The sequence below is a fragment of the Pangasianodon hypophthalmus genome, chromosome 8, assembly GCF_027358585.1.
Source record: "Pangasianodon hypophthalmus isolate fPanHyp1 chromosome 8, fPanHyp1.pri, whole genome shotgun sequence".
In the NCBI taxonomy this organism is placed as follows: Eukaryota; Metazoa; Chordata; class Actinopteri; order Siluriformes; family Pangasiidae; genus Pangasianodon; species Pangasianodon hypophthalmus.
Window position 1 is genome coordinate 16,162,606 of NC_069717.1, and position 24,065 is coordinate 16,186,670.

The 24,065-nt window shown below is 38.6% G+C and overlaps 2 protein-coding genes and 1 long non-coding RNA gene across 9 annotated transcripts in view; 2 read left to right on the plus strand and 1 right to left on the minus strand.

The window, feature by feature from the left end:
- Positions 1-83: 83 nt before the first annotated feature.
- Positions 84-7,570, minus strand: pptc7a (protein phosphatase targeting COQ7 a). 2 transcript variants are annotated; one of them, XM_053236032.1, is made up of 7 exons: positions 7,394-7,570; positions 6,992-7,298; positions 4,608-4,787; positions 3,738-3,936; positions 2,014-2,137; positions 1,790-1,919; positions 84-1,331 (listed from the first exon to the last, which is right to left on the minus strand). In XM_053236032.1, the coding sequence occupies exons 2-7, from the start codon at positions 7,191-7,193 to the stop codon at positions 1,273-1,275; spliced, it is 894 nt and encodes a 297-aa protein (XP_053092007.1). In that variant the 5' UTR covers positions 7,194-7,298; positions 7,394-7,570; the 3' UTR covers positions 84-1,272. The 2 variants fall into 2 exon arrangements, with proteins under 2 accessions (XP_053092007.1, XP_026766564.1); XM_026910763.3 differs by having other exon boundaries at positions 6,992-7,570.
- Positions 7,571-7,595: 25 nt separating this feature from the next.
- On the plus strand, positions 7,596-12,160 carry LOC128318696 (uncharacterized). The gene is made up of 2 exons (XR_008302160.1): positions 7,596-7,844; positions 9,310-12,160. It is a non-coding gene; the product is annotated as an uncharacterized LOC128318696 (long non-coding RNA).
- A 9,250-nt stretch (positions 12,161-21,410) lies between these two features.
- cux2b (cut-like homeobox 2b) overlaps positions 21,411-24,065 on the plus strand; it is a 118,191-nt gene continuing 115,536 nt past the window's right edge. For 2 of the 6 annotated variants that reach the window (XM_053235953.1, XM_034306837.2), the window contains exon 1: positions 21,412-21,672. In XM_053235953.1, coding sequence (XP_053091928.1) covers positions 21,620-21,672 — 53 coding nt within the window. In that variant the 5' untranslated portion in view covers positions 21,412-21,619. Of the gene's footprint in view, positions 21,673-21,944; positions 23,215-24,065 lie in introns of those variants that run through there. The other 4 variants (XM_034306836.2, XM_034306839.2, XM_053235954.1 and 1 more) reach the window with 4 other exon arrangements.

Genomic DNA, 24,065 nt, shown 5'->3' on the forward strand with positions numbered 1-24,065 from the left:
TGCAGAACACAACAGTGAATTTCACCTTGCAGAATACAACAGGGTATTTCAAGTTTCTCTTAGAGAGACAAACCATCGCCCAGTTAGAAAAATAGACCTTTATTAGATCATATGACACACATCTGCTTAAGGCATTCAGAGATGCTAGCATTTGCCCTGTGCATTAACAATGTACACCTCAAGGAATATTTAAAATTACAATTACAAAAAGCTGAGGAAGAAACATTTTAACACACAATTTACACTTAAAAAATATAAGTTATATTCATATACAATGGTATGTTTCCTAATGCATACACAGATATACAGCAAGTTTGTATTTACCTTTTACATACAGTATATCGCTCAAGTCCACATGTGTGCGCACACACAAGCATGTGAATCTTCAAAGTGGTTAACAGAGCATGAAAGGGTTTTTTCCTCATAAGATAAAACCTTGCAGGCTCTTGCATTATTACCTAACAACCCATATTGTGTGGAGAAACTCTACTCTAATACAATATTTAATATATTAATTTAAAAAAAAAAAAAAAAAGAGAGAGAGAGAGAACAAGTAAACAAAAAACTTAACACACTGAAATTGTCTCCTTATCCATGTTAGTACAACTCCTCTTTACCCTGGTTCCTGAATTGTGGTGTTATACATCAATGCAGAGCCAGATTACAGCCAGACTGACTAAAGATATACACAAGCTTGTTAAAAATGGCTTTTTAAATTGATACCTTATGGCCAATCTGGCCATTTTCAGAGATTCATAATGAGTTGCTGTCCTATGGGTTTGCTATTGGTATCATGACTTCTTAGAGTCCTACCTTGTCTCAGGTCAGATAGGCCTCTCCTGGCATAATGATGCAATTTTTCATGATCATCTCCACACATCTCCCTCCTGGAACAATGTTAATATTCTCACTGGTTAATTTCAGGTTGCATATTCCTGCATAGGGGTTAATGTCATTGCTACTCATTTTTATATTACATCTTGTCAAAAAGGGTTACTGCATGCTATGTTTATAATGAGAGCACTATAAGATTCAACGGATTGGTCTAACCCATCATAAAACAATTCCAATTGTTTTAATATTTATAATTTTTCTCATTTTAAATGGTTTGCATGAAGCTGTAAAAGCCAGAGTGAGACAAGATATGTTCAAATCCAATGAAGAGGATCAGGGTTTGGTCCTTGGCAAAGAAATGAAAACTTTTTGCCCATCCTGCCAGCAGGAATCAATGACCATTCTAATGAAGAGGACAAGTCGAGCACTGCAGTCACATCAGTCTGTGTACTCAGCAACGATAGACAGTAGGACAGTGATGTCATCTGGCTTTCCTCCTATAGAGAAATAGGGCATTTATAGAAGCAAAGCTGCATTAGCAAACACTGAATAAAAATACTTACATGTGCAAAGGGCAACAATTATTATAGAGTAAAGCACTTTCTAAATACAGAGCTGCATTTACCCACTCTCCTCTGCAGAATTTAGTTCATATAACTGGGGTATTGCACATTTTTTGCTGGATCGGTAGGGCTACATAATTAGCTAATGTAACAAACTCTGTTCCGTGCGGTAAGTCACTTAGCTACTTTTACATCTGTTACCAGTGGGCAAACTTACATAGTCCAACACTGGTCACACCCTTTTGGTAGATGTAGAAAACTGTAAGTTATAAGTGGCACAGTGTAGTTGCTATGTCACACCATGTGTTTTAGTACTGCAGTGATGTTTAATATGGGTTGACAATGTTACACTATCAACCTACAATTCAAGAATTTTGTAAAATATTACTTACCTCTTATATTCAGTCCATTGTCACAAGCAAACTGTGCAAAAGGTGACATGTAATTGGGGTCATATGCTAAAACATGGGCCTGTTCTGCAATACTCTTGGCTGTCTGCTGGATGCTCTCATAATTGGTGTTCTAAAACAGAGTATGCCATATTACCACTTTTTCTAACCACTTAGAAAGATATCAGTTCTACAAAAGTATGATCATCAAATGTCCATGGCAGTACCTTGAGCTTTTTGAGTTCTTGTAAGATCATATAGTCAGGCATGTTGTCAAAGAGCCCATCTGTGGCTGTGAGGATGATGTCTCCTAACTGGACATCGAAGGATGTGCTGTCTGCAGCTTCAGGACTAAGAGAGAAACATACAGTTATTGTGAGAAAATTATAGGTTTTTTGCCGATAATTGATGGTGTCAGTCATTGCTTTTGCAACATTTGCTACATGACCTACAGAGCTGTCTTCTGAGCTTGCCTTTTTTTTTTTTTTTTTTTTTTTTGCAGTACCACCTGGAGCATCTCGTGAACATTTTGGAAATATGCATGCATAGTCTTAAGGATCATGCCCTGTCTTCATTTAAAAATGCATACAATGTACGCAGATTAAAGTATGGCAGATTACTTTAGAGAACATCTAGTCATTCCAAATCACCTAACTAAAGATAAATAGCAGGCTATGTGAAGATTAGCCTTGTTGGCAATACCAGAACCTTGGCAAGCTTCTCCATGTTATTTATCTAAAAAAAGTATTATGATGCCAGCATGCTCTTTTGGTTTTATGTCCATCAGTGGCAGAGCTCAGTCTTCTCTGTTCATTCAGCGATAAGTGTTAAAGCAAATTTTTCAGTTTTCTAATTTACTAGTAGAATGGAGATGACCTTTAGATGCCCAAAAAACAGGACTGGTTGATACAGAGAGGGCCTCTAGTCCAGTGATTAGACTTTGGACAACTCTCTCATTGTCAGATACCCAGCTATCCAATTCCATTACAATTCCCTTGGTGACTAGACACAGCATGGCCCTTTACTCATTGCTAGAGCAAGGCAACAGCATGGCCATCTTGCCGATCTTTGTAATGTCATATGATAAAGTATTTTTGAAAGCATGGAAAAACTTTAATTGCTGCAAGTGTCACGATTTCTTGAAAACAGAATATAATATAAAGAGATAACACTGACCTCATATGCCAGCCTACACTATATGGCCAAAAGTTTGTGGACACCTGACCATCACACCCACATTTGTATAGAATGTCTTTGTATGCTGTAGCATTACAATTTCCCTTCACTTGAACTAAGGGGCCCAAACCTGCTGCAGCATGAGAATGCCCCTGTGCACAAAGCGAGCTCCATAAAGACATGGTTTATCAAGGCTGGAGTGTCCTGCACAGAGCCCTCACCTCAACGTCACTGAACACCTTTGGGATGAACTTAAACGCTGACTGCACCCCAGGCCAGGCCTCCTCACCTGAAATCAGTGCCTGACCTAACTAATGCTCTTGTGGCTGAATGAACACAAATCCCCACAGCCATACTCCAAAAAGCCATCCCAGAAGAATGGAGGTTATAACAACAGGAAAGGGGGTACTAAATCTGTAATGGGATGTTCAAAAAGCAGATATCAGTGTTTTGGTCAGCTGTCCACATACTTTTGGCCATATAGAGTACCTGGAGTGAAAAGTGAGAGCTGAGCTTTAGATGTATCCTAAGCAGTGGTATTGTTTGTTACTTAGCAAATTTCCACAGTAGCAACGATAATCCAGTGAAGATAATGACCAAACTCTCAGCATCATATTCATCATAGTTCTTGCTGCTGTTATTCTACCAGCAAGGATTACATATTATTCAACCCCCAGCAGGGAAGGAGACATCTGTTCTTTCCATAACCTTGACATTTCTAGTTTTATGATGCTCTTTCTCTGTAAGGAAAGGAAGAACAAAAAAGATTCTTTACCTGTCACTAAGAACAGAGCCCTCTGCCTCTGGAGGGGCGATTGAAAGCTGGAAGGGTGTGTTGAAATAGTGCTGCTGCTCATCAGACCTGTGCACTACTTCCCCTCCTCGAACGACCAGGAAGCCAGAATCTCCCAAATTTGCAGTGTGAAGCCGGTGACTCTGTCTGTCCAGCATCACTATACAGGCTGTGCTACTCCCTGAAAGGACATAATAAAACTGTTTGAAATGTAGCCTGCTTTTGTTTTATAGAAAAAAACTGTAAGAACAAAATAGCTTGGAAGAGTGTATGTGTGTATATAACATGCAAGTGAATATGGTAAAAATTAGCCATAACCTGAATCAAAGCAATATATTTGAATCAAACAGAATGTATTTGAATCAAATGGTATTTGTAGAATGGTTACATCTCACTGGGTGTTTTACCCCACATGCTGGTACATGCAGAAGATTCAGAATAAAGCCTGCATGCAAACCCCTTCAGCAAAAACATCCGTCTCAGATTTAGAAGTCACGACTGTACACAAAGTCTAAAAACATTCCTGTGTATATCAGTTCAATTGATAATTGACTTTTAAAATAACTCACCCTGTACAGACACAAAATGTGAATCTTCAGCATGTATTACACTACACTTTATACTTATTTTATATTTAAACTTATTTTATATATAATCACTTAGTTATTTTATATTTAATGCAAATTTATATATAATATTGTTTAATAATTTTTTATATCTACAACCAGCACATGTAATCGAGAACAACTACAAAAGAAACCTCCCTGTGCACAATTTCTTCTGATGTGACTAATGGCAAATTAATTGTAATTAGGCATATTAATTAGTAGGCTTAGTAATGCTAACACTCACCTAATAGAGGTACTTTGTTCTGAAGGAGCTCGTAATAACTCTTAGTGAGGATTCCCACAGGGTTACTAGGCACAAAGTGGCCTTCCTTGACCAATCTCTCACATGTCCTCATGAGGGTTCCAGAAAACAGAGAAGGATCTACTCCATAATCCCGCCAGCCACCCACTCCATCAGCCACACCTACAAGACAAAAAAAGGGGCATCAAAAGACAAACTGGATATTGATCAAGAAGCAAAGAAAACTGTTACAACAGGTGGTTTTGTCTTGCACTGCAGAAGAAACAATGATCACTCTTGGAACACAAACAGGATACCAACCTTGGTGTGATAAAGGATAAAAACTTCTGGGACATTTGTCAAGCAAGATGCTGGATTTATTCTTAACATCACTGTTAATTGCTGGAACCCTGCAGGCTTTAGCAAACCCAATAAGTACCTGCCCATTTCCCAAAGCACTAATACGTATGACTGCATAAGGATTAGTTATGTAAATATTTTATACATAAACTTTCTTTTTATAAGAAGAAAAACATTGGCCAAGTGGGTCTCGACATGCTGGTCCAGCTGAACTGCAGACCATATGGTTCTATTTGGTATGATACATTTACACTCCATGTGTTGCTTACTAAAATGAGAAACATGGTAGTTTTGGGCAACGGAATGTTTAGTGCTACCTTGTCTATGTGATCTTCCGTTTTTCTAAAATTCTTTTAACTGGATCACCAGCTTTCTGACTGGTAAGAGGCAGCAGGTGAGGCTGGGGAAACTCATATCTGGAACCCTGACCATCAACACTGGTGCCTCGGGGGGGTGCTCTTCCCAATGCTCTTCTAGCTGTACACCAATGACTGCACCAAGGACCCTTCTGTTAAAATGAAGTTTGCAGATGACACATTTATATTTGTCATTTGTCTGATCCTTTTTATCCAATGCAACTTACAGTAGACAGGATACTGAGCAGTTGTGGGTTGAGGATCTGGCTCAAGGACTTTCCATGGCAGCTTGGTAGTTCTAGAATTTGCCCAAAGCCGTAACCACTGAGCCACCATCACCATCATCATCTGGTCTTTTTCCAAACTTAAATTGTCCAGTTTCAGTGAGCTCGCACTCACTGGAGCCTCAGATTCCTGTTCTTGGCTGACAGGACTGGAACCTAACATGTTCTTCTACTCTTAGGTTCAATGTGCTGTGCATTCTGAGATGCTTTTCTGCTCACCACAGTTGTATGCAGTGGATATCTGATTTACCATAGACTTCCTGTCAGCTCAAACCAGATCTCTTTCCTCAAGGCATTTCTGCCTACAGAACTCCACTCACAAATGTTTTTCGTGCCATTCAGAGTTTATGTACGAACATCCAAGAAGACCAACAGTTTCTGAAGTGATCAAACCAGCTTGTCTGGCTCTAATAACCATGTCATGGTCAAAATCACGGCAATAAAATTTTTTACCCGTTCTGATGTTTGATGTAAACATTAGCAGAAGCTCTTGACCTGATCTGCATGATCTGATGCGCTGCACTGCCTCCTCAAGATTGTCTGACTGGATAATAGCATGAATGAGCAGAAGTACAGGTGTTCCCATTAAAGTGGCCAGTGAAGCTGGCATCCAAATTTGGCTGCACTGCCAATACAGGAGCTGTTGGTCCAGGTCTATTCAGCCAACAATGAGTCTGTCGTCACCACCTCAATAACAGTCTGGTTTGGCTTTGCAACCTGTAATATGATGACTAGACTGCAACATATTGTCATGTAGGCTGAAAAGCTTATAGGAAGAAACCGTCCCTCCCTCAAGGACATGTTCACCTCCTGATATAGGAAGCAAGCAGGAAAGATCACTGTGACCTCTACCACCCACTCAGTGTGTATCAAATCCACCACATACAGGAATACCTGCTTTCCTCATGCACACTTATGAACACTTCATTTCATCCTGTGCAACATTCTACCCTGTGAAATAATCTTTTTTTTTTTTAAACTCAAAACACTGTTGTTTGTGTATTTGTTATATTACTGTAATGTTTATAAGCACTGAGAGCTCAACAACCGAGTTCCAATAAAGCATCATTGGGATTCTATCAAAACATAAGCTAACGCTGGCTAGCTAAATACTAGCTAGCTAGGATTAGTGCCACGTTACCAAGTCACAAATAAAGACTTTATGAATACTAACTATTATTACTGATTTGTGTATAAATAAAATGTTACCCTTTAAAATGGACACACCTAGCTAGCTAACAGTACCAAGCCCCAGGTAACAGTACCAGCGCTATCCTGGTGCGCTGAGTTTTGCTGCCCAGCCAGCCAAGGCTAGTTTTGTAGCTAACTAGTATTTATTATAATATAACATTAGATTGAGTTAACGTTAATGCCCGCAGCAACTTACCTAAAACATCAGCAGATCTGTGCCGCGCAATGAACCAGGCGTCATCCCCGTAGCACATGCATTTCTTTAAAATACCCTTCCGGAAATCTTTGCCATATCCAAAGCTAGCCGATATGAGGCTGTAGTCGCGGCTGTCTGTTTGGGAAAGGCCGCTGATGACAGCCCGAGCCAGCAGTCTACCGCAGGAGAGCACGGACAACATCCCCCGAGCTCCAGCCCAAACCGAGCTGTAATGTCCGGGCCTTAGCCCGCTTAATGCCTGTTTCACTGACTGCTGAGGACAGGAGAGCGAGCTGTGAGCTGCTGACTGAAAGAAGAAGGACTAATCAAACTTCACATACACACCGCTGCTGCTCTATAAGTCTGTCTGTCTCTCTCTCTCTCTCTCTCTCTCTCACACACCGGTGATAAAATAAACACTCTTTACATTCATCTGTCCTCCACATTTTGTCCCAAATGTGTCTTTAATTCTCTAAACATTTCCAAATATCAGAGTTTCCATTCCGCTGTTCAGCTTCATCACACAGCTCTTCCGTGTTCTCTGTACCTTATTAACTAGTTACATAACACCACAGTTAGCCAGCTAGCTAACTACAGCGAAACTAGTTAGTGTCTTGTGACTGCGCTGACGTCACTCTTACGCAACTCTTTCGAATAGTTTTTCCTTTCATGGACAGCGCTCATTAACCACAATCCATTTCACAGCAGGAGCAAGCTTTAATTAATCTATTTTAATGTATTTGGCATTGTGTGTTTTATGCTCATTAATTTAGCTCACTACACGTTGCGATGCTCGGCATCCTGTTTATCTGAGTGAAGAGCTTTCCCGGACAGTGCTGCCAGCACTTTTCAGGTGAAAGTAGCTGTAACGCCGTATGATGTCATAGAGTAAGATGCGTGATCATTTGCATATCAAAACGTGTTACACGAAGAAGGACATTTTTAAGACACTCAGAATAGATTAGAATGAAATTTTATCAGACTAGAAAATAGTGGATTATAACTTATTTCCTACAGAACGAAAGTCTTTTGTCTATAGAGCTAATTGTTTATACATTTACAAAATGCTATGATTTCGAGCAAGAACGCAGACAATAAAAATGTTACAGATGGAATAACTCGAATTCATTACCAAAAAGAGGGTTTAAAACAAAGAACAAAGAAGTGCATGTGTGGGACAAAGAGTGGTGGTTAATGATTGGTCACTGGGAACAATGGTGATCAGTGATTGGTCATTGGGAACAATGGTGATCAGTGATTGGTCATTGGGAACAATGGTGGTCAGTGATTGGTCGTTGGGAACATACTCTCGGTTCACACATGCGTAACTCGTACAGTCTTTACACACCACTAGATGAGTCGCTTCTCAACTTTCTCTCAACTAGATCTTAACCAGAGAGCTGTTTCAAGTGCAAGACAGTCAATAATGTCCGATCAAAATGTTGCTAGATTTGTCCCTAGGGTCATTCTTGTTGTTAAAGTTGTTAAAGGGGTTGGCAGATAAACACGGTATGAAAACTGGCTCAGCTTGCAGCGACAAAAGATACAGTATTAACACTAAAAAGTTCAAGACCCCAAAATAAATATAGATTGATACATTTTTAAAAAAAATTATTTATTTATTTTTTTTTTTGCTGTCTGCCTGCAGAGATCATGTTTTGTAAGGAGTCTGTTTAACCAGTGCAGTGTTAATGCAGTCAGCTTGTCTAAAGATTTCTAAACACTAGCTAGGATAAGTAGCAATATTAAGTGTGATTTTGTCGTGATTTTAATCAAGTTTTTGGATGGCTGCATACCATAGTGAAATGGAGATAAGCCTAATCAATTCAGTTTGTAACTAGATACTGCTGTTAATATGTCCACTTACACATTGTATAGATGACAGCAGACAAAGTTTTAAAAATGTTTAAATGATCTAAAAAAGACATTAATAAAAAGAAATTTAATGAACAGAACAGAAATGTAGTAGACAGTAATCAGTCAATTAATGTCGAGGAGGCTCATGTTTAAATGCTGAGTAATTTTTACCTCAGGTGATGAGACAGAGACTGATGTGATCAACGGTTGCAATGAAACAGATACAGTCAGGTCCATAAGTATTTGGACAGTGACACAATTTACATAATTTTGCCTTTGTACACCACAATATTGGATTTGAAATGAAGCAATCAAGATGTGATTCAAGTACCGACTTTCAGCTTTAATTCAAGGGGTTTAACAAAAATATTGCATTAACTTAGGAATTACAGCCATTCCTAACGCATGTAATGCATTTGTCCATCCATCCATCCATTTTCTTTACTGCTTGTCCTACACAGGGTCACGGGGGAGCCTGGAGCCTATCCCAGGGGACACCATGGACAGGGTGCCAATCCATTGCAGGGCACAATCGTGCACAAACACAAAAACACAACAAACAATTTAGAGATTCCAATCAGCCTACAACACATGTCTTTGGAGGAAGGGGAAGGAAACCGGAGAACCTGGAGGAAACCCCCGAAGCACAGGGAAAACATGCAAACTCCCTGCACAGGCCGGAGGAGGGAATCAAATGTTTGGGTTTCACCTGTAAAGACTTAATTTGTTGTTAACAAGGATAAACCAACATGAAGACCAGAGAACTGTCTATGGGAGAAAACCAAGCCATTCTGAAGCTAAGAAAAGAGGGAAAAAACAATCAGAGCCATTGCACAAGCATTGGGCATAGCCAATACAACTATTTGGAATGTCCTAAAAAAAAAAAAAAAAACACTGGTGTATTAAGAACCAGACATGGAACAGTTCAGTCAAGGAATACAGCAGCAGTTGATGACAGAAACATTGTGAAAGCTGTGAAGAAAAACCCAAAAACAACAGACATCACTAACAACCTCCACTGGGCAGGGGTCAAGGTATCACAATCCACCAAGTCCCCTCCAAAACTATTGGAATGACAAGGCCAATTCATTTGTTTGTGCTATACATCAAAGACATTTGGGTTTGAGATCAAAAGATGGATATGAGACGAGAGTTTAGGATCTCAGCTTTTATTTCCTGGTATTTACAAGTAGACGTGTTAAACAAAATAAAACATAGAACCTTTTGTATCAGACCAGCCAATTTTTAGGCAAGCAAAAGTATAGGAACAGATAAGTCTTCAAGTAAATTAAATAACAGTTAATATTTGGTTGCATATCCCTTGCTTGCAATAACTGCATCAAGCCAGCGACTCACTGACATCACCAAATTGTAGGGTTCTTCTTTTGTGATGCTTTCCAGGCTTTTACTGCAGCTTCTTTCGGCTGTTGTTTGTTTCAGGGGGTTTGTCCCTTCAGTTTCCTCTTCAGGAGGTGAAGTGCTGCTCAATTGGTTTAAGGTCAGTTGGTCTATGGCCAGTCTAAAACCTTCCACTTTTGTGGAAGTCCTTTGTTGTGTTGGCAGTGTGTTTTGGATCGTTGTCTTGCTGCCTGATGAAGTTCCTCCCAATTAATTTGGATGCATTTTTCTGTAAATCGGCAGACAGAATATTTCTGTAGACTTCTGATTTCATTCTGCAGCTGCCATCATGAGTTACTTCATCAATAAAGATTAGTGAGCCTGTTTCAGAAGCAGCCATGCAAGCCCAAGCCACAACACTACCTCCACCATGCTTGACCAATGAGCTCATATGTTTTGGATCATGAGCAGATCCTTTCTTTCTCCTGAAATTGGCCTTTCCATCACTTTGGTAGAGGTTAGTCTTGTTTCCAGAACTTTTGAGGCTCATCTCTGTATTTCTCTGTGAATTCCAATCTTGCCTTCTGATTCTTACTGCTGATGAGTGGTTTGCATCTTGTGGTATAGCCTCTGTTTCTGCTCTTGCAGTCTTCTTCGAACGGTGGATTGTGATATCTTCACCTCTGCCCTGTGGAGGTTGTTGGTGATGTCACTGACTGTTGTCTTGGGGTTTTTCTTTACAGCTCTCATAATGTTTCTGTCATCAGCTGTTGTTGTTTTCTTTGCCCAACCTATTTGGTATCTGCACCAGTGTTTTTTTTTTCTTTTGCAGGACATTCCAAATTGTGGTATTGGCTATGCTCAATGTTTGTGCAATGCCTCTGGTTGATTTTCCCTCTTTTCCTAGCTTCAAAATGGCTTGCTTTTCTCTCATAGACAGCTCTCTGATCTTCATATTGGCTTATCCTTTTTAACAACAAATGCAAATGTCTTCACAGGTGAAACTGAAGGCTAAAACCAAGAGTAGATGTTCAGGGCTATTTATTGTTGAATTTGATAGTGGAAATTCTAAATTCTCTTCCCATATTGATCTTTTGATCTCAAACTCAAAGTCTACAGCAAAAAAAAAAAAAAAAAAGAATTGGCCTTGCCTTTCTAATAGTTTCGGAGGGGACTCTATCACAATCCACCACTTTAGATGCAAAACACTCATCAGCAGTAAGGATCGGAAGGCCAGATTGGAATTAGCAAAGAAGCACAAAGATAAGACACAAAAGTTCTTTAACCAAGATTAACCTCTACCAAAGTATGTAGAAAGAAAGGATCTGCTAATGATTCAAAACATACAAGCTCATCGGTCAACCACAGTGGAGGTAGTGTCATGGCTGCTTCTGGAACAGGCTCACTAACCTTTATTGATGTAACTCATGATGGTAGCAGCAGAATGAATTAAGAAGTCTACAGAGTCATTCTGTCTAGAAATGCACCCAAACTAATTGGGAGGAACATCATGCAGCAAGACAATGACCCAAAACACACTGCCAACACAACAGAGGACTTCATCAGGGGAAACTGTGGAAGGTTTTAGGCAAAGTCAATCACCAGACCCTAACTCAACTGAGCATGCATTTCACCTCCTGAAGAGGAGACTGAAGGGACTGAAAGAAGCTGCAGTATAAGCCCGGAAAAGCATCGCAAAAGAAGAATGCAACAGTTTGGTGGTGTCAGTGGGTCGCTGCCTTGATGTCGTTATTACGAGCAAGGGATATGCAACCAACTATTAAGTGTTATTGACTTTAATTGACTTTACTTTACTTTACCACTTTACTGACTGTTATTGACTTTACTTTACTTTACCACTACCTTTGTTCACCTAAAAATTGGGTGGTCTGACACCAAAGGTTCCATGTTCTAAGTTGTTTAACACATGTAGATGTAAATATCATGAAATTAAATCTGAAAGTTTGGAAACAAGTGTTGTTTACTCCTCAGTATGAAAAAAAAATGTTGTCTGTGTGGGTCCTGCCTCTGATCAGCAGAGGTCCACCTTTGCATTGCTAATGGTGAGGTGTAACTGCTCTTGCTCTGTGTAATCAGCTGCATCCAGCACTGTGGAGAGCATGTAAACCCCTACAATGACTACATTGATCACTACAGTGGAATCTGAACTTGCCACATCTCAGGTTTCAGATGTATTTCAAAATGTGATACACTACCAATTTTTTTTCATGCTGTGTTCTGAATGACAGTTTCACAAAATAAGAATGACAACATCATGAAATATTTTCCACTGAGATTTATAAATAATTATATTTGTTCAAACTCTTTTTAAGATTTGCATTTGTCTATGCTTTGGTGCCATCTGGTGATCATAGAAGCACAAAACAGTTTGCCATTTAAATATGAAATTGTTATTGCTAGATAACGTTATACTGTGTATTGTAAGTCACAGTGTAGATACTGTAAAATAAAATGAAATTTGAATACATGTCATCATTAATTTGGTTTAGCTGAAATTGGTAAAATTATTATTATTATCCCTTCAAAAGACTTAATGGGCAGTGCTTTGAATGAGTGCTCATGCTATCATAAACTCTTTATTTTATGTTTTGTAAATGTTTCCTGGAACAGAATGAGTAGAATGCTCATACATAATTCATCAATGGATATCCCTAAAAGGATAAACCTAGACATCCTGTAAGGTTATTATCCACTGTGCAAGCAACAGGCTGTATAAGGTGAAACTCAGGTCTTATATTTACTACCTACAGACGACAATGCACTTCTACTGATGACATTTAAGGATATAATGAGTATCCAAAGTAGACAATCCAGTAGAAACTTCATTGACTTTTCTAAATTCAGCTTATCAAAGTCAGCATGAACACCTTCAACTGAAAAGTATCAAGCACTGGACTTTTCATTAACGCCTGTGACAGAGAAATCAACCTAAGGGAGCACACAGGGCACATAAATATCTCATGAAGCCAGCTGACACGGTTGGTGCAGTTGTTCTGAGAAAGGGCTTTTGGAAAGCACAACATTCTAATACTAGAATCTACTATAACTAATCCTTAATTTAGATTTTTCTTAGATTTCTTTCTTAAAGTGACACAACAAACACAACAAATGTGCAAATTTGTATTTGTATTAAACAAATTTCCCAGTTTCCATTTTTGAACCTAATGACTAAATAACTTCCTCCAAAAATATAAGGAGATATGTCAATTGTTTTTTTTTTTTTCATAACTGAAAGATGTCAGCTGGTACTGTAGACCATGTTCACTACTCAAGGATCAAAATGAACATGATTCATCTAATAAAGCAGTGGCTGAAATTGCACTTAAATACTACAGGTATGATGCTTAGATTGGTGCACGTCCTAAAGAGGAGACAAAAACATTAATGTCATACTTGCATTTACAATTTTGCACCTTTATAATTTTGCAAAATCTTGCATTTTCTGTCTGATTGCAGTTTATATTTATTGTACTACTTGTTAAGAGTTTATTTATAATTTTTGCACTGTCTTTGTAGGAGTGTGCAACTGTAGTCCAAGAATTTCATTGTATATAGATGCTTACAGCACTCTTTATGCACATGAAAATAAACTTGAAACTTGCCAACTAATAACTATGGTACTGTTGCATGCAACTCTTAAAGATGGGCTACATGTAAATAAATCAGTCAATACATTGTCTAAATAAATTGTTTAAATATGCCAATAAATATGCACACTTAAGATCAGATGGACAATTAGCATGGAAAAAATTAACATGAACAAAAACAAAAATCACAACAGCAAGTTACCTAACTTTTGGTCAGTTAAATCATGGCTTCTATCCCTCAGCATAATTCGAAGATGACCCTTAGGCCCATACTTATAAGGATAAGAGCTCTTGCCTGTGAACATGTCCTCCTCTCTCTGTTCCTGTGTCTTAAAAGCAGCAATATTCTTTACATTTACATTTCAAAACTTAGGCTATCACTGGTCCCACAAACTATTATTCTGCACCTTGGACCATAAAGATGTGCATTTTAACCTGACAGTGTGATTTCTGTCTGACAAAATGACCTTAGATGTGCTGGTAAAGGTTGATAACTCAGTCATGATGACATACTGTATGTCAGAAGGCGTCTTTAGCTGCTGAGGGACACGTGTCTGGTAATGGAGGCTGTTAGACACTGGACAGGAATAATTACTTAATCATTTAGACATATGAATCGAAAGAATTCTAGACCAAATCTCACATTTTCCTTTTTCACATTCAGCCAACCTGCACCATCAGTGTCCAGAGGTTAGAGCTAGTGTTCAGAGACACTTTCCGTGTATCATGCTAAAGGACCCTGACACACTGGGGTTTAGTTACCACACCAAGTGCTGCAAAGGTTGATCTTTTTTGTTAATTAAGCCACCTCTGTAGTTGGCACCAATGTGAAGGTCTGTGGCAGCTGGAAAAAGAGAGATGTTTCAGCAGTGGAAGCAAAGTACAGGAAGTAAAGTACAAATCACTGCCAAATTTTCTCTCTTCCTCTATGTGTAGCTAATGCTGATTAAATTTCTTTTGCTGCTTCTACAATTTTGCTGTCACTCACTTTCTTTTTATAGCCGTTTGTGTGTTTGTAGTTAGATATTGTGTGTAGGTGAGTGGAGGAAAAGAGAAATTGGGGAAGAGTGTGTGTGTGTGCGTGTGTGTGTGTGCGTGCATGTCCGTCACTGTCATTTTGGATTAGTTTCACATTTATCCTGTTTGTCCTCTTTTCCACTGTCTCCATGATACTTGAAAGAATGTCTGTCCTTCTCCATTTTCCACCCAAGTCTCAGACAGCTAACAATTTGTATGTATGTGTTTGTGTGTATGTATATGAGTGAGTGTGTGTTAGCTCAGAGTGTAAATAATCTCACTACTCTAATGCCACTTGACAGACTCTGCATTCACCAATTATTCACCAGTGTTACCAAATATGAAATGTCATATGCGAAGCTCTCACTGCAGTAAATATAGAGGGTTTTCCGTTCTAATATACTGTATGTTAGACCAGTAATGGCTTTCATCTATTTACATTTTTTCTCTTTTAGGTGTCTACATAAGAGAGAGAGAGAGAGAGAGAGAAAAAAAAAAAAAAATTAGTGACCTTAATACAGTGTTAATGTTGAACATATTTTTGGTTTCTTTTAGGTGAAAAGAATTAATGTGCTATGATGGAACTATTTGTTTCTAAGATTTATAATTAGCATAGTGAGGAGGTGCTCCTGTTTCCAGCTCCTCTTTCCTGTGGATCAGCTGTAGGATTATAGTGAGTGTTGGATGTTGACAGGTCCCTGTTTAAGAACTGTTTGATTGGTAATCCATTCAAGAAGGGGATTATTTTCAGATACTTTCACTGCTGCAGAAGAGTGAGAAAAACAGCAGTAAAGCACTCTCTGCTGTTTTTCTCACTCGTGGCAGTAGATATCATAAAATGTGTAGTCGTTTACAAAATAATGTACAAATGTAGCCACTATAATAAATTAATAACATCTGATTTGCCAGACTAATGCAATAGTTTTGAATTACTTCTCCAAAAGGTACAAACCCGTGCCAGTGGTGATACACGGTAGGCTGTGCATCTTTCACTCAGATCATCCATTACTAGTGCAGCGCTTAATGGATTAGTAAGTATGTCCTCGAGATGACAAGATACATTGGTCTTTTGGGATGAAGGGTAGACGTGTGTGTTTGCTTGGTCTGAATCCTGACGCATCCAGACACCATAATGAATATTTTCTGCAGGGCCAGGATAGTTCAGGTGGTTGTGCATCAGACTTTTAATCTGGTCCAGGATTCAAATTTCAGATGAAGAAATGATTGTTTTTTCATACACAATTAGATAAATCCTGTGTATAATCATGTCTTTGTGTTAATTATGGGTCATATAACATCCCTTTGCACCGTAGATGTCTTCACGAACATCACAGATTATCTGTGCTACAACCAATCACCCAACTAAATACACCTCCATGAACATTCAGTTAAACTTTTGAGCATTTTTTCTTGCTTAAGCTTGCTTAACCCGTTATCACTGTGGATTTCAGAATATGTTTCGGAGACAATAATATGTGAAATGCGATCTTAGTATATGAAGTCATTATCTGTATCCTTCCCCTTTGCTAAAAATGTCATGGTGCTTATCCATGTAGAAGGCAGTAAGCTATAATTCCTTACATGTTGTAGGAATCTAGACAGAATGGGGTTTATTGAGGCTTAAACACATAACAGAAGAAGATGTCTTAAATTAATGATGAATGTCTGTCAGTTTACTTTAGAAGGCTGCTTAACCACAGAAGTTTCTATGGGATTGAGTTCAGGTGATTTTGCAGGCCAGGTAGTGTCCCAGTGTTCTGTCACGCAAGGTAAACTACAGTTGTCATCCTGGAACACGACAGTTGTGTTCCGTTTGAAAGGCAACCTTAGAGTCTGGCCTGCTACATTTGTTTGTCCAGGTGCTCAGTCTATTGACATTGTAAAATGACATTGCACTGCTATTGGTGAGCGTGGTGAGTTTTTTGTCTGTGAAGATTGTGTGCCACAGTTTTACCGTAATAAAAAAATAGACAAGTACTAATAGAATGACAAAATATAGATCCACTGTGATGTGGTCCCCAATCCCTCCCCCTCTGCCATAAGCAGAATTTGTGTTGATTTGTACTATACTGTAAGTATTGTCTTTGCTGTTTTGGTTTCTGAGATATTGTAAAGTTATATAGCAATGTTAGTCAACGGCTGGGATTGACAGTAAATGGAATATGTAATATCTCAAACATGCAAAAAAAAGAAGAAATCAGCACAAGTTGTACTAGTTTGGTTAGATTTTGGTTTGGTTTTCAGTTGAATGTAGTTTAAAGCACTGCAACAGCATTTACCCTATTAGAGTTGTAAGATAACAGCTATAGTCTAACTTTTATTTTATTTATTTAAATTTTTTTTTTTTTTTACATTGGAGCAAAATTATGTGGAACTATGCAACTATTTCTAACCTTAATTTAAATGAGTAGGTAAAAAAAAAAAAAAAGTACAACAATAATCAGCACAAACGGTTTTTAGATGTGCTGCCAGATGCAGGTCAATACAGAATGGTTAGAATCATTATTCTTTTAGTAAACTTTTAGAGTCTTTTAATAATTTTTCAATAATCTTTCAGAATTGTGTCGACTGACTTCTTTCCTATGATTCTCTCCAGTACTCCCAGTTGCAGCATGATTTCAGTGCAAAACTCTTCTGCCTGCTTTCAAATGCTGAAAGGCCCTGCTCCTCACTTACCCCAAATTACATAATTACATTCTTGCAACTCCAGTCTTCCTTAGGATGTCTGGCAGTGCTGTCTGTAAGAAAAACAGGCAGGCTAATATAATATAATCTGGCCCCTCAGGGTAACAAGAGTTTTGAGGTTCCTCATCTTTTTAGCCCAAATTAAAATGACCGTTTCCATTTACATTAATACCCTCATATATTGTTATCTGTTATCACAGCTCTAAATGTATTTAGTCTGTTCTGTCTTACAATCTTCTGTCTTACAATATCTGCTCATACTAATTAAGAGCCGTTATTGTACAACAGTTGCAAGCTTGTCAATATTTCCATGTTTTTTAGTTGCTCTGCTAAAAGAAGAAATAAATGAAAATTATATATGAAATATCTAATATTTATTTATGTACAGTATATGCATGTTTCATAGGTATATGAAAATATTTCCAGTAGACCACTGTATACATTTAATGAACACTACAGTGTGTCTCTAGAAAAAGGGAGAGGTTCAGCTAAGAATTCAAGCACATTAGATGAAACAGATCATAATTTTGATTTATATAGGTATTAGCATTTTAACTGATTACATGACCTATTGACAAACCTGCTTTTTCATTTTCCTATGATGGCCTTCACCACATGTATTATAATGCATAGTTTTCCAAGCTAGGGTCTGAGCTGGAATCTTGTACACTTCAACAGTATGTAAAAATAAAGGAACTGGTCTTAAGAGTATTTCTATGACTGAATGTACATTATGTTTGCCCAGCCCTTATAGAGTATAAAAGTATAAAAGTAAGAATCTCAGACTCGTGCGACTTTTTCTGATGCACACCTCAACCAGATACGTTCCTGATGAACGTTCCTGGCAAGCTTTCTAAAAAAATATAAAATAAATAAATACAAAAAAAAAAAGACCCAATTACTGTACCTATTATTCATATCTGTATTTTTATTTATTCAGAACATATTATCTGAATAATCAGAATGATGTTTTTATATTCAGTTATACATCATACACTACTGTACTGTACTATTATTATGTAAATATTGCAAATATACAGCATCTTAATGTCTATGCTGTTGATTCCATCTCTCAGAACATTTTCTACCTGTCAAATAAAACTTGGATCTGAGGTAATATGCATGTCATATCACACAGGTAACAGTAACACACAATAGGTTGTTAGTGTTCTTACGAAATACAAAGCAAGCATACTATCACAGCACTACATTAAAAGAGATTTAGCCAACATCTCAATCTGTAGCATTTAATATAAGAAAAGGTGTGTGGTGTCATGCTGTCCACAGCTCATCATACCCTGCGGTTATGCAATTTATTTTCAAAAACAATGTGGGTAGCGTTGCCGCCTCACAGCTCCAGGGTCCGCAGTACAATCCTGAGCTCGGGTTACTGACTGCGTGGAGTTTCTCTACATGTTTTCCCCACATCTGCGTGGAATTCCTCAGGGTTCTCTGGTTTCTCCGGGTTCTCCTATATGTGAATGAATGTGCAAATGTATGTGATCCAGTTTGATAGTCTAATCTAGGTTGTATCCTTGCCGTGTGCCCTTGGACCAAATGTTCCTTGGACCCACCGTGACCCTGACCAAGATAAAGTAGTCAAGGTCTTTCTGCTAAAAGTGTAAGCAATTTTATCAACAGACACGCAGGTACTTGTTAAGGCTATTCATATAACAGCTGTTGCCTTGCGTACTCTACTGACTCAGTAAACATGCTGAAACGAAGTGAAGTTTAGAGGAGCCACAAGCAAATGGAAATTTTTTAATGCTCCTTTAAGGCATTTGGTCTTTATTGATCTGTTGTGCTTATTTGACAAGAATCAAGTACACATTATTACATACCAATGGTAATTTGATGCCTGTAAGAAATGTTGCAATAAATGTATAAATGGGCTGATAACAATGTTTTACACTGATATCTGTTATTTTAGCCACCTGCAGGCACTTGCAACACACACCTGTTTTAATGCCTTTTGGACTCAAGAGATAATCAATATAACCATATTTCAACTGCATTTCTAAATAGTCCAAGAATGAATTGTTCAGTTATAGTCGAATGTCCACACGTTTTCTGCACAAGAAATGCAGTTATATAATTTGAATCGTTTTTAATTATTTAATTGGCTCATCATTGCAGTAGGTGTCAAAAAGGGCAGTGTAATTCAGTATTTGTAGTCCATTTAGAATTGTCAACCATTTCATATCACCAAACCCTAATGAGTCCTGGTTTGTAAGTGAGCAGGGCAACATTACTCAGAAATCTGTGAAAATTTACAACTCTCATTGTTTCATTGTTCTCTGCAAATGATATGGGGGTGGTGGAAGAAGCACCTTCAAAATATTTCCACATTTACATCTGAACAAAAGTAATATGCACGGATGCATCCTGCTTGCATATCAACACTTATTTAAATTTCAAATTTAACAATGAACCCTATGAAAACAGGATACATTATTGCCTTCTTATGAGACTGATGCATTGTATTCCCCCTGAAGCCATAAATAAAAGGCAATAAAACTGAAACTTTTAATAAGCCCCTATAATATGTCCCTTAGGGGTTTATAAAGTGTATTTAGCATTTCAAGCTAAAGAAACAGTTGACTCCTAGGCTCAGTTTGGCATTAATAACAAAAAGAAAAATGACAGATGTGTTCCCATTGTAATTTCTCGCAACCTATGATTTCAAAATGTTTAACTATGAGAACTGAATATTATCTGAAAATGATCAAATCAATTTGTAACTGCCTGGGTATTTTTTTGAAAACGAAATAATGCTATGCATATTTGAGTAGAATCTTCCCTCTAATAGTGTGGGCTGTGAATCTGCGAGCTTTCAGATGGTTAGTGATATGTAGTCTCTGCCAGGCCTGCAACTATTTTACTGTATTGACTGTTCTCATTTTTAGGAACCAAGATACTGAAGATACTGGTACTAATATTTTAACATCCAAAAGAAAAAAAAAAGAAAAAAAAAAGGTCTTCCACAAGAGGGAGCAAGTGATGTTAAGAATTTATGAAAAGAGCTTTTGCATTTACCATTTCAAATGATGGAAACGACCGACATGGTGAAAATATATCTTTTTCTTTTTTTTTTTTAGTAATAAATGAAAAAATAGGACAGTGAAATAGCTATACATATATGAATAAAAGTGATAAAAGTGATAAAAACATTGATTCATTTTCCACAACAGCACGCAATCTTTTACAGAAACAAAGTAACAAAGTAACTTTTCTTTCAAATCCTTTTGAATTAGTTCTGGTTTTGGTTTTATATGCATGTGTGGAACAGCATAGCTGCATTTCACATCAGAGCTGCTGTTGCTGATTCTTTCTCTCTTTTTATTATTATTATTATTTTCTCTTTTTCTAGCAAAAAACTTCAAATTTCGTTTTTCACACATTGCACATTCATGGTATAAATTACCATGTGTCAGGTTCGTCTTTGCAAAAATAGTTTATTTGTAGCTGTATTTAAATAAACAGAAAAGCAATATATATATATATATATATATATATATATATATATATATATAGAGAGAGAGAGAGAGAGAGAGAGAGAGAGAGAGGGAGAGAGAGAGAGTGAGTAATAAAGCTGTAATTTGAACTGGTCATCATTTCAGGTATAACACTAAACACTTAGAAAAGCAGAAACAGTTTGGTTTGTATTTGTAGTTTGTTCTTGTTCATATGTCACCTGAGCTACTTGTTTATTGACCATCATTAAAACACTTCACTTTATTTTTTAATTTTATCCTTTTATGCACAAAACCATATTATTTCATTATTCCGTTGTTCTCCTTTCCGATACCAGACGATATCGATCAGCGCGTTACGTCAGTATCGATAACTTTCCCGAACCCAAATCAAGTGCACTTGGCCAGTTAATCCCTGAACCGCTCCAGCCGAGTGCGTTTTCTTCTACTTTTCTAAACACATCCCCGGCGTCCTGTCGCGCTGCTTCTTCACTCATCAGCGTTAAGTTTTTAGGGGGGCTGCTATTTTCATAACATTTTTTTTTCACGCGGAGGAGCGTCAACGTTGCTTAACGAGGGGAATCCAGCCCATATATTTATTGTAGCCGGTGCAAAAAAAATCTCCTCAATATACCCCAAGATGGCCGCCGATGTGGGATCGATGTTTCAATATTGGAAGAAATTTGATCTACGGCGGCTGCAGGTAGGTCATCTCTCTCACCTCACTGCAGTAAACAGTCGTTTACGAGGTACTGCACGATGCAAAGAAGGAAATTTGATTTCGTGGCGACTTTTTGGGGCGAAACAAAAGCCGTTGCATTGATAGTTATTAGAAATTGATCCTGTTGTGCCTTTGTTCGGTTCAATCATTGATCAGCGGCGGAGCGGAGTGGAGCGGAGCGGAGAGGAGAGCAGCGCGGTGCCTCTCTGCATGCTCTGCTTCTCCGAGCCTTTCCCGCTTCTTTCCTGAGCGTTTGCTCCGCTTATCGTCTGTCGTGCTTCGGCATGGAAACTTTTAATGCTCTCGCGAGTCTTGGTGTGTGCACTTAACTTTTTAAAAGGCGTTTATTGTGCTGAGTTTCCGAGGCGGCGCGTGACTAAGCTGCGTGCGGGTGCTGAGGAGGCATGCTGCCCGTCACTGCCTCTGTTTCTCTCTCGGTCTCATGCGGGAGATGTTGTTATTGTATGGTAAGGCAATAATCGTGCATTAATGCTGCATGTTTGTGTTCATTTGAGCCCGCACTTGTGATGTGCAGCTTCACCAGGTCCACACGATGAATAGGCTTGTCAGGAAAAGTTCTTACCTTGAGCTTTGTGTATTTTTGTTTATCAGGTCGAGTATAATGCTAACTTCTGCATAAGTAGCAGAACATTCCGCTATGTTTGCAGACAGGGTAACTTTCAGTGTGTTAATTGTTCTCAGGCTACAGCCTTGTTTGGCGCAATAAGAGAGAAAAATACAGCCTGTTTTAAAGGACCCTATCCCGGTTGTTTTAAATGACCAAACTGATTTTTCCGCTACGCTAATTCTTTTCATTAACACGGGGCAGCCTACAGCTTCTGCGCAGTCACTTGGTGTTTTTCTGCGTGAATAATGCGGTCACCGCTCGACCAGAGACAAAAGGTTTCGTCACGAGCGGCGACGTTGCGTTGCAGTGCGCTCACGCGGAGCGAGCTGCTGGCTTTAGCGCTGTGTGGCAGCTTGCAACGCGCAAAGCGTGGTTTTGTGTGTCCGCCTGCCGTTTCTCCCCGCATCGTGAGCCGGGCTCGGCCAAGGACTGTGTAATTGCATTCCCTGCTAATGTTTGTAAATCAGCCCGGGCCGGCGCAAGGGCAGCGTCTGAGGCGCGTGATTGATGTCCTGTAACATGAGAAATGACGGGAGCATGGAGGGAAAAAGCCGAGCCGGGGAGGAATCGCGTTTTGCGCCGCGGTGTGTGGCCGTGTGTGTGTGTGTGTGTGTGTGTGCGCTCGCCGACACTGATGGGTTTAAATGTGTGTGATGGAGGCAGTGGAGCAGTTCGCTCGCCTTTTAGTTTTTCAAACATATAGCCACTGCTTGCGACGTTCTGTTTCCGTCTCCGTAGACGCGATCGACTGTGATATTGATTTGTGCGAAGAGCAGCTGTATTTTGCAGGGAGATCCCGTACAGAGTGATGAGCAGTGCTACTGTAGTAAGCCTGGAATGAAGTGCTGGAGTCGGGACTCTACACACTGAGGACACACTCTTATTCTAAACTCTAGGTAGCTGCAAGTCATTATTTCAAATGGGGAATTTATTTTGAGAGCTAAATATGGTTACACACACACACACACACACACACACACACAAAGACAAACCTAATTTTTAGATGGAACGCATTCAAACAGTTGGAACAGTAAACAGTAGTAGCCAATATTATTGAATTTGCCATGCTGCAGGGTTTGACCACTATGTTATTAAACCCGTAATACCTAGCTTCCCAGTCGTGTGCAAATCCTCTTTTTTAGAATGCACACGTTTGCACATGTGAGTCTTAAGACTTTACTTTGTTCTGTGAGTTAGTCTAGGTCACACCTGGTCTGGGTTATTGATGTGTTCACCTGCACCCGATGACAATTCAAGGCGAGCTGAATGCAGTTACTGAATGCGCTGTCAGCATCCTTCATTTTTCTTTGCATCACATTAGATTGGGTTTACACATACATGCAGCTGAAACTCCAGCCTGCATTGACATGACAAAATCTGTTACTATTTTAAATGAGCTTGTACATTTTATATTTAAAATAGCATTTCTTAGATATCAGTTAGACAATTGCTCTGCCCTCCAAGATGAGTGATTAGCACACAAGACATTCTTCAAGGGTCATATTAAACTATTGTACTGACACGTGTTTTGACTGAGGTTTATGAATATTATATTGTGATCATCTTTGCACTGGTTCTTTTTCTCTTTGATTCATACCCTTTAAAAGTACACACGCAAGGATAATAGATGTCAAACCGCAGTTCTCACGCAGTGTGCTATAGTTGCAGAGTTATCCAAGCACAAAATTAACCACTGAATGTGGATGTGCTTAAGGAATGACCTGGAAAAATAAGGAACAAAACAGAA

What these genes read in the sequence shown, in the direction of transcription:
- pptc7a (XM_053236032.1), bottom strand. Translation starts at nt 7,193, where the DNA reads ATGTTGTCCGTGCTCTCCTGCGGTAGACTGCTGGCTCGGGCTGTCATC. An exon ending in GAACAAAGTACCTCTATTAG is followed by an intron (nt 3,937 to 4,607) that starts GTGAGTGTTAGC and finishes ATGTCCTTTCAG; the next exon opens with GGAGTAGCACAGCCTGTATA. An exon ending in AAGAACTCAAAAAGCTCAAG is followed by an intron (nt 1,920 to 2,013) that starts GTACTGCCATGG and finishes ACTCTGTTTTAG; the next exon opens with AACACCAATTATGAGAGCAT.